This window comes from Anser brachyrhynchus (assembly GCF_964034855.1).
Source record: "Anser brachyrhynchus genome assembly, chromosome: 15".
Lineage (NCBI taxonomy): Eukaryota > Metazoa > Chordata > Aves > Anseriformes > Anatidae > Anser > Anser brachyrhynchus.
In genome coordinates, this window is record NC_137733.1 from 16,986,631 (window position 1) to 17,001,800 (window position 15,170).

The 15,170-nt window shown below is 38.4% G+C and overlaps 1 protein-coding gene across 6 annotated transcripts in view; it reads right to left on the reverse strand.

Moving 5' to 3' along the window:
* Window positions 1-15,170, reverse strand: part of ARHGAP17 (Rho GTPase activating protein 17) — a 42,305-nt gene that overhangs the window by 5,416 nt on the left and 21,719 nt on the right. For 4 of the 6 annotated variants that reach the window (XM_080556759.1, XM_080556762.1, XM_080556760.1 and 1 more), the window contains exons 3-19: window positions 14,539-14,643; window positions 13,653-13,729; window positions 12,466-12,577; window positions 12,197-12,273; window positions 11,932-12,043; window positions 10,886-10,954; window positions 10,640-10,721; window positions 8,450-8,577; window positions 7,960-8,071; window positions 7,345-7,426; window positions 6,806-6,886; window positions 5,876-5,989; window positions 5,422-5,513; window positions 5,123-5,279; window positions 3,626-3,868; window positions 1,446-1,609; window positions 439-1,050 (exon numbers count right to left, since the gene is read on the reverse strand). In XM_080556759.1, coding sequence (XP_080412885.1) covers window positions 439-1,050; window positions 1,446-1,609; window positions 3,626-3,868; window positions 5,123-5,279; window positions 5,422-5,513; window positions 5,876-5,989; window positions 6,806-6,886; window positions 7,345-7,426; window positions 7,960-8,071; window positions 8,450-8,577; window positions 10,640-10,721; window positions 10,886-10,954; window positions 11,932-12,043; window positions 12,197-12,273; window positions 12,466-12,577; window positions 13,653-13,729; window positions 14,539-14,643 — 2,419 coding nt within the window. The remainder of the gene's footprint in view (window positions 1-438; window positions 1,051-1,445; window positions 1,610-3,625; window positions 3,869-5,122; window positions 5,280-5,421; window positions 5,514-5,875; window positions 5,990-6,805; window positions 6,887-7,344; window positions 7,427-7,959; window positions 8,072-8,449; window positions 8,578-10,639; window positions 10,722-10,885; window positions 10,955-11,931; window positions 12,044-12,196; window positions 12,274-12,465; window positions 12,578-13,652; window positions 13,730-14,538; window positions 14,644-15,170) is intronic. The other 2 variants (XM_080556764.1, XM_080556763.1) reach the window with 1 other exon arrangement.

The window sequence follows — 15,170 nt, forward strand, 5'->3', positions numbered from 1 at the left end:
TCATTTATTATCTCCCGTGTATCCTGAAATATACTGTCCTTGGCTGCATCTTCTCTCTCCTCCAAGTATTTGTCTTTTCAACAACAAAGGCATAAGCCTGAGACTGCTACAGTGCCAAGGCCAGAGAAAGCCCTGCAGAGCTGGTTGCTACACTAGTGTCTTGCTTCCCAAGCAGGAAGAAAAAAAAGCAAGCTATTGCACACTTCTTCCCAAGCACTTCTGCCTCAAGAATGAAGACATTCACTATCTGGGGAAGATGTCCCAAAACCTGATCTGTGCATGGGGAATGTGAGCATTTTATTTTAACTGAAAATTAACAATTTTGTATTCTAGCTGGTACTTGTCCTTTTCAGTTTTTCGTAGAAAAAATTACAGCTACAGACATTTTCTTCATTCCCGGTCCCTGAGGAGACACCGAATATGAAGGAATCCACTCACCTGTTACTATTTTGGAAGCTGTTTGGGTGGGATTTGCAATAATACCATCTCCAGCCAGCTGAGAAGGAGGATGAGGCGGAGGGGGAATACTGGGTCTGTTTCTGGGTTTAGGCACTGGCCGTGGCCTTGGCAGTGTGCCGCTGTGAGGTGGAGAGTGAGACTGAGAGGTTTCTTGAGTAGATGACTGTGACGATGGGGAACTAGTACTATGTTTTCCTAGAGGGGGTGTATCGGGTGGTGTTGGAGTCTGCGGAGGAGTGTAACAGGGCTGCTCTGGTCCGTGCTCACTGCTGGCTGCAGCAGGAGGAGATGCTTGACTGTTTGATTTGGGCTGCAGTGGAGGAGTAGCCTGTGTTGGGGGCTGTGGTGGCGGATGGCTGGGAGCTTGTATTGGGGAAAGGCTGCTGGAGTATCGCCGAGGTGCAGAAACCTGGGAGCTGGAGGTCTGGGCTGCTCCTTGGTTTGCATGCTGGGCAGGAGGAGAAGAACTTCTGGCAGGTGGTTTTGGTGAGATAGAAGGTGGCTGAGCAGCTGAGGCAGAGCTCTGGCTTGCTGGCTGCCCTGGTGGTGGGTTGGCTGGCTTGGGAGGTGCTGGTGCAGGCTTTTTAACAGCTGTGAAGATAAAAGGTGAGATTTCATGGTTGAATGTTGTAAAACCAAACTCCTGAAAAAAAAAAAGGAGTTAGTAGCTCTAAACAACCCTTAAGTACATTATCAAAATCGAGTATTGTATTATCAAATAAAAGTGGTTATCAGTAGGAAGCTACAGAAACACATATACACTGGTTTACTAAGCAACAGCCTTTGAGTGATTTCATTAAAAGTGCTGGTAACATTACTACCAGCATTCCGAAGATTCATTTAGCTAGGCCTTAGTGAAATGCAAAGGAACTAAACCATTATCTGGAATAAAGGAAGAGATACCGGTAAAGTTATTTTAGAAAGCATTTCTGCAGTATGTAATGAATTGGAACTTAATGCTTCGAAAAACAAATGAAAAAACACACCTCTCCTCATTGAATGGGGACTGGGACCTGCTGCATTCTGTGGCTGATTAACAGAAAGCTGATTAGTGCTACTTGCTGACTGGTTTTGGACAATGCTCGCATGCCCACCATTTCTCACAGGTGGAGGAGTAGCTGAAGACGCGCTGTCCTTAGGTTTTGAGGTACTGAAAATTAAAAATCCTAAATTAGAAGATGATTACAAAATGCCTTGTTCAGATCAACCGCATCAATTACAGTTTACATTATCAACTGTGCTCCAGTTGTGACCCTCAAACACCTCAGAAAATTTACTGACAAACTAAACACTGCTAGAACTATTCAAACAAGTCACGAGTAAGCTTCACATAAACCTGTACAAAAGATCCACTACCAAACTAAATCAGGAATCCAAGTAGTTTTACAGTGCTGCAATACCTGTTTGAATTACAATACTGGTACTTAGAGTGCAGTCTCCATGCCAGAGCACCCTCAGTGCATTTTGTAGGTCCTTTAATAAGAGTCCCAACAAGTAAGTTCATATAAAATGACTTCTCCCATTTCCTCAATCAAATATAACCACCATCCCTGCAGCTGTTGGCCTTCTCAGAATATTGTCACAGCATCACATCCAATTCACTGGCAGTTATCTGGTAGATGTAGTTACCAAGCATTAGGCACTCTGAAGCTCTCCCAGAAAAGCAAAAGACACAAGCCAACTTGCTACATACAACACACAGACGAGGCAGATGTGGTCCTCACCGAAGTCTGTGGGGCCTCTGAAAGCCCTCAGGAGGCCTAAGGGACTGAAAACGCTGGGGATGTGGAGGGAGCCGTGTTTCCTTACTCACTGGCTGAACTTCTCTCCACCCTATCTGGAATTAAGCTTTTACCTCACTGCCCCTGATCAAGGGAGACCAGAACTCATCTGAGGGAACAATCCCAGTAAAATCTTTGAGATTCACACAAGGACAACTCGGTTTTTTCTTTCTGACTTCTGGTTGTGAAGACAGTAGAACTGGGGGGAAATGAAACACTTGGGTATGAAGCAGACAAGGTGATGCTTGGCAGCACCTCCTCCTCTTCCTATGCACTTTGTCTTTACTCATTTCTGCTTTTAGCATCTCTTGCAGCATCTCGCTCATCTCAAAAGGACAAACACCCTTCAATCACTTTTATTGACACATTACAACCCTCACTTCTCCAGATACTGTTATTAAATTGCAAGTACTTGCACGCAGAGTTTGTGCAGATTTAAAATGTAGCTTTTAGACACTACGCTCAAGGTTTCGTTTTAGCTGCCTCGACCACAAGATACATCTGTGGAGGAAATACTAGTCTACAGGGGATATCTGAATGAGATGTTTTCGTAAAAATGTCATCTGGAACCAAAAGCTATATGCAAAAGAATCAGTGCTGCATAAAACTCGATGGTGGTGGCTTAATGTATGATGCTGTGCAAGGGATTGATGTTTGGAGAGCATTAGAGGCATTTTTACGTGGTTTGCTACATCCCTCAGACCTCAGGCATATTGAAAGCAAAATGCTGCTTTCACCATACATGAAAATAAGAGTCAAGGCTACTGCAATTACTCTTGGAGTCCATGTATCCTGATACTGAGGACATGACTGCACAGAGTTTCAACAGTAAATAAATAGCAAAACTCATATATGTGCTTATCCTAAAGAAACTAATACAGAAATATGATAAACTGACTTCCAGTTTTCTAGCAAGCAAGTCTGGTCACCACTAAGACTTGCTACAGACAAAAAGACAAATAACCAATGTCCAGATAACATGTACAAGAAGCAACAAACAAGACCACCTGGTTTCTAGTATTGCCACTGGCAGGTTTTGTTCTTTCAGCAGCAAACTGACAGTCATACTATATGAATACTTCTAGAGTACAACTTGGAAAGGTCAACGGGGGCAGTAAAAGTACAGTCTTTTTTAGTATTTTTCAAGATCTTTTCCCCCAGGAATTTTTTTGTAAGATCGATTCTAGAACAGACATTCAAATTAAGGTCATAAATATAGATAGCAAGAGAGCTCTTCTGTAGCACTTCTGCCCACATCTGAGAAGGCTTTGCACATGACAACATGCCTTCTAATTACAAGAGGTGCCTGGTGAAGCAGATACAGCTGACATAATCAGTTTGCTGCTGAAAGCAGCCTGCCAAGCCGCTGAAGCAATACCTCTTACCTGACATCCTCATTTCCTTGACTTTGTAACTGTTCTGCTGTGCCAGCAGAGAGAGCAAAACCAGCACCTACTGGGCTTGTTTCAGCCACAGCAGCTTGTGAGTGCTGCTCCGCTCCAGACTGAGCCAGCACGCCAGCCTCTGTGGGTGGAAGTGGTGGCTGGAAAGCTGGGGATGTGTGCTTTCTATTTATAGTGCCACATCTCCGAGGATTTGCTTGGAAGTCCATAACCTTGACACCAAAGCTACAGAAAGAAGAGAGAGTAAACACACCACACCAGCCAACACCAGGTAACTAAAGCAGCAGGACAACTGGATGTTACAACCCACAAAGACAAGTGCAACCCCTGCTGCTTAGCATGCAAAGCAGCAACAAGGAAAGCTTCAGTTTTCTGCATATAACACCATTAATGTTAAGACATGCAACACTACTTGGCTTATCTGCACAGAGGGGTAAACTAAACAAAAGTGGAACAAGCTACTCAATTACATTTGAAGACAGACATTGACAACAATGAGGTCGAAACACTCAGTAATTTTACATGTAAATACATACATTTCCTTTCACACCAGAGTATTTCCTCTTTAAATATAGTGCATAATAGAAACAAAATTGATGTGTTGAAACCTCTACACTGCTGTACAGATTTCAAGATAGATAAAGAAAACCACTAGGATATATGCTTCCATGATTTGCATCATTCAAAGAGAAAAAAGAACCCCTATTTAACTATAAAAAGACTAAAATTCTAATGGATTTTAGAATGTGTATACTATATTCATTCTAGAACCAAATTTTATTCCAGTTGCATTCAAGACTGAATCCTGACTTGACTTTCTTCTGCTCCTTCTGTCAGTAATGATAAATTTGCATGTGGCTAGCCACAAATACTTAGGTAACATTTCAACATTTGCATAAACAGCTAAAAACAAAACAGCACACCACTTTCATATTCATGGTATGAGTAATAATAAATGAGTGTTATACTACATGTTATATGGGAAAACAGCACGTTTTATTTTTATTTTTTAGCATTCTACTATTTGCTGTGGCATACTGTACCATCTTCAAATCAGAAGTCTTATCATGAAGGCACCAGGTAACACCACCTCAGCTTATGGGCTTTGAAAAGAAGCCATGGAATATCAGAAGTTAGATACTGATAGATGTTACTATATACAGTGTTTCACTGGATTTTAGACCCCCCAAATCTGTAACAGGAAGATGGTAATTTGAAGCAGTAAATATCTGCCTTTTTTTTTTTTTTTTTTAAATGAAGTCATGCACATAGTATAACTGGAAGGAAATACCAGTACATTACCTTTGAATCTTCCTCAGGCTGCAACAACATGGGGGGAAATAAATCGCTGTTGTTACCTGTAGTATTTCTATGAAATTCTCTTCCTGAGACCACTAAAAGCATGTCTAACTACAGCCTCCTAAGTAGTCCAGTTCTCAGGACTGAGGATTTGCAGCCTAACCTGAGAATGAAACATACCTTTCCTTCTTCAATAAATCCCCTTCCATTACAGCCATACTAACAGGCCTCTTCCGTTCCAGTGTCCCAGATTCATATTCATTCCCAGTGTGCGACAAGTGATTTGAATTAACAGGAGGAACTGCAACAAATGCCCCAGACACATTGAAATCTTGATCTGGTAAAAAGAGACAAAATGTATCGTATGACATACAGATACAAAATGGTGTCTCACTGGAAAAAAAAAAAAAGGTGTTGGAGGTTCACCTGCACAGGGATATCACAAATACAGAATTCCTTTAACTAGAGCAAGAATTTACCTCCAGGGAAGAACCAGTCTGCATGCTGAATAATTGGCTCAATAATTGCTACCACATGGACTGAAGTTGCTGCTGCCATTTCAGCAAGGGATCTGTGGAAGAAATTTGTAGAACACTATATACAGAGTTCTATCAAAGTAATAAAACACAAGAAATCTTGCCTAAATGGCATGTTATGGTAAGCATGATGAATCAAGAATCTTAAGTAGCTACCACTTCACACTTTAGTAAAATCTAGCCTATTCAATAAAATTTATGGTGTTTAAAACATTCCTAAAAAGATCCAAAAAATGTGAATTCCTAAGAGGATCTGGAAGCACAGGTTGAGAAAACAAAGTACTTTTTTAGGCAAATACTCTGTTGCTGTGAATTGTCGATATGATTTAAAACAATCTGTTGAAAAATTCTGTAGCTTCATGGAAGCTCTGTTTTGCAGCTTTCCTAAACAACTTACCCTTCATTCTTTGCCCATAACAAGTTGGGGCCCAAGACTATCGCAACATTGCTGGGTGTCATTTTGTTAACATCACTGTTCTGTGCAAGCTTTGCCAAAAATTTGATTAAATACCTACATAAAGAAAAGAAACAGGAAGTTTTTCCATACCGCATGGTATAAGCTAGTACATCACTGACATTACGACATAATTAGCTTTTATGGCAAATAATAGTTCTGTTCATTTGAAAGGATGTTTCAAACTAAGAATGTTCCTTGCTGAAAGCAACTAAGTCAACATTCAATTAACTCCTAAAGACAACTTCCCACAATACAGACAACAAAACTAACAACCTCCTTAGGTAGTGGCTGGCTACTACTTTTCTACCTACGAATCACAGATGTTGAACGGGTTGAAAAGAAAGCAACTCCCACCTTAACAAAGCAGCACTATTAGACCTCCAGAAAAAAAATAAATAGATAGAGAACACCTACTCAGCAGCTATTTTCACATCATGTAATGGAATTTCCACACTTTTAGGAATCGCAAGTTGGTTTTGCTCCAATTCATTCCCAAAAGGCAAAACCAAAAGGTAAAATAATACAAAATAACACATGTAAAATACATCCAGGTGATATTTCTAAGACTAGAAAATATAATGAAGAGCACAACTGTTGAAAAGTCAGGTATTATTGCCAACAGCAGGACCCTTTAAATGGCAGAGCTCTGTGCATCACTGTTTTGCTACAGCCAGTAGTGAACTACCTTGACTGAAAGCCTGTCACTGCCAACGTACACCAACTACTTGATAAAACAGGATGTCCTTTTACAAACCGAATAGGATCAGGCCAAGAAGATAATAAAAGGATTAGAGTTTCAGCTAATCAACTTTGGAACATACTCTATCATCAAAGCTGCTGTGCAGCAAGTCAACAGATGTGTATATGTACCTGAAATTAGCATGATAATGCTTGGGTAATCTGTTACAAATTTTCCATAATTCTTGTAGCTTTTTATCCTGGTCCTGAATACTGGAAGGAAAAAAAAAATCTGTTACATCTTAATTCCAGATCAGAAAATTGTTATTTCTGCAGACAATAAGAAAAGATGATTGTGTAATTTTCCATATATGCCTAATAAATGCACTGTTTTTTATTCAGTAATTCAATAACCTCCTTTTCAAATCTGTGAATTACCTCTACCTGCAACAAAACCAAACCTGCTTAAGCATCAACACTGTGAAGCCAGTAATCTGGAGTAGCCCTTATGTTTAATTATAAAATACCTAGATACTTCACCACATTTTTGTACAATATTAAGCTACAACACAAGATTTAAAACAATTTGTTAGACAAAATATTTACTTATTAGAAAAGAAATGGGAAAGAAAGCAGTGTGAGCTTAGACTTTTCTTTTGAAGTTGTACAAAGCACCAAATTTGATAGAAATGTGAAATATTTACCTATGTAACTATTTTTAGTATACTTACTTTGCAGCTTGTGTCCATTCTTCATAAAGACTGTAGGTCATTAAAGGTTCTGGCAACTCTCGTAAATAGGATTTCAAGGCACCTGTAATGAAGACCAGGAATAGGCAAGTTTTTTAGCCAATGCTTTCAGCCTTTATTTAAAATACTGTTCTTAGATTTGCGATTTTATCCATGCAACAGGATCTAAGTCCCAATGAAACATCAGGACAGCTTAGTATTTCCACAGTATCTGCTCAACACTTAACACAAGAGGCCTTTGTCTTAATTTGACAGAAACATGTGCTATGAAACAACTCTTTGGAACAACACCCTTATTAAAGCTACATATGGCTCTAATCTCCTTTGATCATGTTAACACTCTTCTCATTAGAAATATGATAATGGAATTACCGTGACCACCTGAATTTTAAACAACACTCTGGCATGCAAATACATCAAGTATGCCCTATACTTATCCATGTTAAATTATGCAACTAATCGGACTTCCAATTTACTTCCATTCATAGTTTATTCTGCACAGAGAGCAACACTGTAGCAAGCCAACAGTTAAATGAACAGAATAAACTTGCGTTGTATCAATTTATACCTGGTTTTGATTCAGTACATTCACAGTACCTGCAACAGCATGGGGATCTGAGTAAAATTCATCAAGCTGTGAAGTTGAACAGTCTAAGGCAGCTTTCAGCTTTTTTAACTTGGAGGCTCCAGCAGCAATTCGGAATAAGCCCTGCATAATAAAAACCAAACTGTAATTGACTGGTAAAAACATGTTATAACAAGTGTGAATTTTTATGAGAGCCTCTTTCAGAGCAGTTTAAAGTTCAGTGTCTTCACCTTAAACTGATATGACCGAGCTCTCTCCCAATGTCACTGCCATCTGATAACGTTTTGGTCCCCTGTCACTCTTGACCCATTAGTAATTTTTCAATCTACTCGCACTCATTTCAAATATATTCCAAATAGCGCTGAAGGCTTTTCTGTTGCAAAAGGTTTATCACCTACAATAACGAGCAAAATTATTTACGCAACTTGTACAGACAGCAGTCCATGAGTTTGACTCGCTGCTTTTCCTTTCTTTCATAGAGCGTCATATGGTATTACCTACCTCCTCTCTCATCCCAGTCTCCAAAAGCATCATTACACAGGCTTCAATAGGGACGGCAATTTCACGACCACTGCGCTTGAGATGCTCTTCTAATGGAGTTCCAAAAGCTGGTTTTTCAGTCCATTTGTCTAATTGAAGAGTATCAAAACGTTAAACAAAATATCTAACAATCACTTAAATTATGTCTCAGACATGAAAAGAAGAAAGCCTCTAGTACGGGTAAGAAATTTTCAGAACGCAATAGTAGTTTTACAGCCTTTGCCTGGTAAAGTTTCTTGTATCATGAGTAAATTAAAAATAAGCCTGCTGGTATTCCCAATAAAATTCAGCATCTTTGTGGATAGCACACCACGTATATATCCTTTGTGTAACTGGAAGTACATGTCCCAACACAGGTGATGTCACATGGCTGACAATTACACCAATTCTGACTCGCCAGGACTCCAGAAGACTTAGATTTACAAGAATCTTTGAGAAATTTTTTGCCCAGATTGCTTGACCTGGTCTGATCTTAATTTTAGCTGTATTTAAAGTGGATATAAACTGAGCTCTTAACATAAGTTTATTGCTGATTTAAAAATCAACAACTTGAAATGGGTGTTGATAATTCCAATGTCATGATTAGAATGACCACGTTAGCTGCACATCACACTAATGCTTGCACAGATTTTCAACTCAATTTCTCTTGATTGTTCCTTAGCTTTGAAAGTCAAAATTGCTACAAGTTTCTACAAATTGAATGTGAATTTGTTTTCTACATGTTATTTTTCACCCGTTATTTCTGCTGTTTTAATTGAAAAATGCAGTAAAAAGACTACTAACTGTTAGTAAAGATGCATTCTTTCTTTCATGGGGGGAAAAAGATTAAGAAAGATTTTGAAAGAGCAAAGACATTTTCTGCAAAGGATTTGAAATACTTTTTTTAAAAATGAAAAACACAACACATCAACGCTATCCCTTTCACATGGCTTTAATTCCTCTCGTTCATACCATGAGAGGCCCACATAATTTTCACCAGTTTTTCAAGTCACAGTTTAGTAACTGTTCAAAGTCAAAGCAATTTACACTACAGCTAGAAACAATTGAATTCATGTCCTACATTTGTGTCTTAGACACCGGGCCCCCTAGCACACCTTCTAAGGAAGGCTAATCCGTTCTGAAATACTCACCATATGAAAAACTTTGTACAAAGCAGGTAAGCAACAAAGAAAAATTGGATCAGTTGGATCTGTAGCTTGTATACACAACCTTCCACACAGCCATAAGGCAGCCATAACACTGTGCAAGCATAACTTATTTGCATTACTTTGCCTTTCACCACATCTACAGAGAACATATATTCTCTATCACCTTTCAGCACGATACTCATATCGGCATCTTTAGTTTACTGGTTCATATTTTTACAACTTGCATGCATTCTGCAACTGAAGATACCTGAGTTTTGTTTGGCTCAGAATATTTTTTTCCCCTCAGACTTTGTTCAGCGTACTTCTTGTTCAAAGCAATTAGCAAATTGGAAGACAATACAGCCAAAATTTAGGATAGCAATTTCAACAGTATACAGTGCATCTTCATACCAAACTATTACTGATACTCCTTAACTTCTGTTGACAATGAAAAGCTTAGTAGCATGGGGCAGAGATAAAGCTGCCTTAATAGCTTCTTAATTGTGGATATTCAACACAACAAAACGAAAATCAATTAGCCAGCTGTAGTGCAGCGTGCACATTGGGAAAAAAGATTACATAGGAAGAAAAAAAGAGAAAGCAGTCCCACTCCTTAGAATCTGGGGATTTTTTTCTGATAATTGCCTGGTAGCTATTCAAGAAACAAGGACCCTAAAGTTCCTAAATCATAATGAAATCTTCATCGTCTGGAAGAGCCAAGTATGAATTAGCAAAAGGTCACATGATATCAAGGAAAAAGTGCAAACAAATAGAAAAATCCTTCCTTTACCCTCTTGGGTATCAAACAGATCCATAGTATTTTATTAGTGTGTTAAAATATGGCTGGAGAACTCCAGAAAACACAGTAAAGATGGAATTATGCTTGGGAATGTAAAATTGTTAAGTAGATCAAAATGACCTATTAAGAAAGTCTGCATGCAAAAGAATCAGATAAAGGAGGAGAATATTGTGCAGAGGTGGCACAGGCAAGGAGAAGCATCAGCCAGAGCACAGGTTACTTTACCTTGATGGGCTTGAATTTCAGGTAGGACTTTTTCTATGACTGTTAATGCTTTTCTATGGTAATCTGCTTGTGCTTCTAATAACTGAGAACAGAAGCCACATTTTAAAAAAAAACAAAAAGAGCATTAGCTTCTGATGAGCACATAATACAAGACTAGAAGGTTTAGCACAAGAAATGTTATCTTTGAGAATTGAGTGTCTATGCACATTAGTGCTGCAATCAAAGTCATACTGAAAAAATACTCACCATAACAAAGAATCTAGCATATTCCCCTTCTTTGGACACAAAGCTGTACATATCTGCTGCTAGTTGATCCTTTGAAAAAGAAAAGGATGAAAAATACGAAATGAAATTTACAAACACATTTCAACTCATATACATAGACAGTATATACTTTTATTTTATCTGCAGGAACTATTGATTCAGGCAGCACAGAAAACCAGTAAGCCACCCACCATGCTACACACTAAGTGGTAAGCTCCAAATGAATTTACAGGATGAACTAGAGGCAACTGCAACCTTTTCCTTGGGGTTAAAATCGGAAAATGCTGTTTAAAAATACCTAATTGTGTGCATGTGTGAATACAATATAGAATCCATATTGTACTACTTGTGAGGAAAGTACATGCAAGAGTGCAGTTCATTTTTGTATAATTGGCAAAATGCTTTTAGGCCACGCAGTTGATTTTCTTTCAAGCAAAACTCATTCAAAATGCCTACAATGCAAAGAAATTCGCCCCTGAAGTCAGCACTTGAATTGTATGGCAATATGTTATTTACAACCAACCCTAGAATGCAAAGACAAGTACTACTAAAAGGTTTTGGAGGCTTGGATCAGCTGCATCATAACGTAGTATCCAACAACTGAGAAGTGAAAGCAAATGTGAACTGCCCAGAGCAGTCCATCAATATTCCTTTTATGTCAGCAGCCACAGCTTCATCCAGGTAGCTCACACTTCATGGCTACTCAGTGGCCTGAAGCACATGGACACCCTGAACACTTAGGACAAGACTGAGACACAGTTCCTTCTCATAAGTGTCTCAGACTAAACCAGCAAGTAATGTAAAATATACATCTTCAAAAATAAAGTACCTTTTACATTAATGCATTTTAACGCTCACTGAGCACTAACTATACCTTTAAGACATACGATTTATTAACAGTCACATAACTTGTGACTATAACAAAGCAGACAGCTAGTTCCACAAACAAGGTTTACAGAGGCTGCCATACCCTGATCACTATTGTTGCTTATCAGTTATGTACAGAATAGAGACTCATCCTGTCCTACCTTGCATTGTTCTACTTTATTTCCAGCTTCATCCATCTCTTCTTTAAGAGAATCTATTTTTGAAGGATGCATTTGAAAATTTGTTCCTGAAGTCTTGTGTGCTTGGTTGTATCTGTGGAAGAAAGGCTTCAGTCATTTGATGAAACCTAGTATTAAAAATGAATCTGCATTCATAGTTCCTTTTTAAAGTTGTTTTGACAGGGAAAAAAAAAGATCATTCCAAAGGTTTTCCAACTGAATTAAGAAAGCTGTTCAAACTGCTTACCTTCCTCTTGCAGAATCCCAATCCAACACCAACTTTGCAAGCTGTTTCCTCTGTTTTTGAATGTTAGGGATCTCCATCTAAAAACAGAATTCAAAGCACATTTATTTTTAAATTGTATACTATACTAAACTTTGTAGTTTTCACATCCACTTTCCACTATTAACACATGACTACTTAAAACAGTTTTATTATTAGCAGCAAGATAAACTATTTTTGCTCAGTTTATACGTAAGTATCCAGACTTCTTTAGTCAGGCTGGAGTGACTTACCTCTGTTAGCACACTCAGTGGTTCTAAAATTTCTCTTTCAATCTGAACTTCATGTTGAGACAGCTCCATTGCCAGTTTATTCTCTGCATCACCACATGTATCTAGCATTTTCCTTTAAGAATTGTAGAAAATTGTTGCAATATGAGTTACTATTGACTAAACAAGAAAAGATTCAAAACAAAACAACTGTGGGTCTTTGTCCTCTGCTACCCGTTTGGAAACATTGGCATTGAACAAAGCAAGGCCTTACTTAACAGCATAAAACCAAGCTGCTCTTTGGTGTCATTGGTAAATTCAGTATAGACAAGGAGTGTTATAAAACCTTTGCTGTCTATAATTCCTTAGCCATTATAATAGCTTTGGAGGCTTTAAGTCATCTAGATGATTATACTGGCCCCAAATACAGAGAAGTCAGTATTTATTTCGTAGCCCAACTTACCAGATGCAGAAAAATTGCTCAGTGCAGTAATTAATTTTCTCCTAAGCCACTTTGATATAAAAAGTCTTAACACATCGTAACATTATGTAATCAACAGGAAGCAGTCTCAGGTTCCAAAATCACAATTTGACCTTTATTTCAAGCTTGTTCCAAGGAAAAAATCCCATTCTCTTTAAAGGCTTTACCTGATTTCTTTGAAATGTTTAAATTTTGCAACAGTTCAAAAAAAATGCACACATTTTTGGGTCATTCTACACAGTTTCCATTGGAATCCCCAGCAACAGCAAGGAAACAGAGCTGCTTTGGCAATTCATTGTATTGATGTTCTTTTGTTTCAGCCACTTCCCTGTACTTAGCAAATCTGTACCTTGCCAGGATAAGGAAACTGGCGTTATCTAAAGTAGAAGCCATTAACGCAAACCGGCAGAACACAGTATTAGATTTTAAACTCTAAACAGAGATGATAATTTTATCAGTCCATACGGAGAAAGGAAATTTTCAAAAGCTTTCACAATAGAAGAGAATAAGAATCCTCTGGAATGTAATTCAGAGCAAGCCTAATACTTGCCTCCATAAACACTCAAGAAGAAATGCTTGTTCACTTTTTCTCCCCATGGATTAGAGAAGGAATCTAGAAGTATTAGTCTTATTAGGTTGAAAACAGCCTTTGTGTACATAAAGTCTCTAATTAGAGCTCTACAAGCAATAAATAACAGACTACATCTTATAAAGAAAGTCAGATACTTACCCCAGCAGAGTTTCATCACTTAGCTGGACAGATCCTTCTTGCATATTTTGAGCAAGAGCTGTTAGAGGAAGCTTTTTCTACAGAACAGAAGGAACAGTGATTCATTTACTTTATACTAATCACCCTTTCCAGCTTTCCCAGTACATTCCCACTGAATTTTTCTCTTATTCCATATGGTCTCTATTATACACATATGCGCCTCATTCTTTGACCTTCAGAAAATGCCAAGTCACAAAAACTTTCAACCCACAATACTCATGTTTCTCAGATACTTTGAAAAGCACTGTTTTCTCTTAGTTGGAATGACTGGCCCAAAATTTACACCAACTACTGTAAGACCAGTAAAAAGCTCTGAGATTTAAGCAACTAGCTCATTCATCTCCTTGCAGAGGTTCCTTCTCTGTGCTCCTGTTTTCAGAAGGACTGTTTTTCAATAAAAGGAGTGAAGTTGAATATTAGTAATTCCTGGTTTTAATGCACCAAGAAAGCCTTCTTATGGCTTTACTAAAGAAAGTTAAGGAGCAGAAATCAAGTATGCACAGAAGAAAGTTTACAGTTAATTTGAGACACCAGTGCACAAAGGTAATTCTAAACAAAAGGAGCAGATCAGAGCAGAGTATCATCTTTTCTTAGCTCTTATGAAAGCTGTAAGTACTCAGCACGCTGCAGGAGTGTCCTGACATTACTAAGATAATACTCCACGGTCATGTTTTTATATCTGGATGGTGAACTACAGCTAGCATTTTAACAAATAATGTCAGCATGTGAGATGACTTTACAGTTTTTCTTTTGGATAATTTAAGGTACAGTGACTGATCAGCATGTAGAAGGCCAGACCGTATTCAGACCAATCTCAGAAGACAAGCCAAAGAGCGGTTTTACTTACATGTCGCTTATCAGAATCTGTACCATGCTGGCCCTGAAAACATGCAATTAATCGCTTCTGTGCGATATGGCAAACAGATCTCACAGTGTCAAGACGTCTCTCAATCTAGTAGGCGGAAGGGGGAGAGAGGAGGAAAACAAAAAACAGAAGTTATTTTCTTGGCCTCAGCAGAAAATCTTCCTCCTATGTGACATTTAGTTTTGGTGTGCTTATTTCTCAAGGTCTACAGATTAAAAAGAAGTTCAGATGCTTAGCAGCATCTTGACAGCAAAAATATGTGGAAGAGATTTAAATTGCTTTTGTTCTCAGTGGAGATTCAGCTGGAACTTGTAATGCCCACGATACTATGAAGTAGAAGAGAAAAAAAATTTCTCCCTACTTTTTGTCCCAGCAAGAGATAATCAGGTTGGGGCGGACTGCACATGCAGATATCCAAGACAATTATTTAGGAAGAAAACTGGAAAAACTCTCAGTCTTTCATTGTGAGTTTGTAAAATAGAATTGTAGAACCTGACCATTTCTTTACATTGGACCAAACCTGTGGCATTTCAGCCTTGCTATAAGGTAACCTCCTCCAGCTTTTAAATGCTAGGGCAACGTTCCTAAATACTAAGTAAAATAGTATCTTCAGG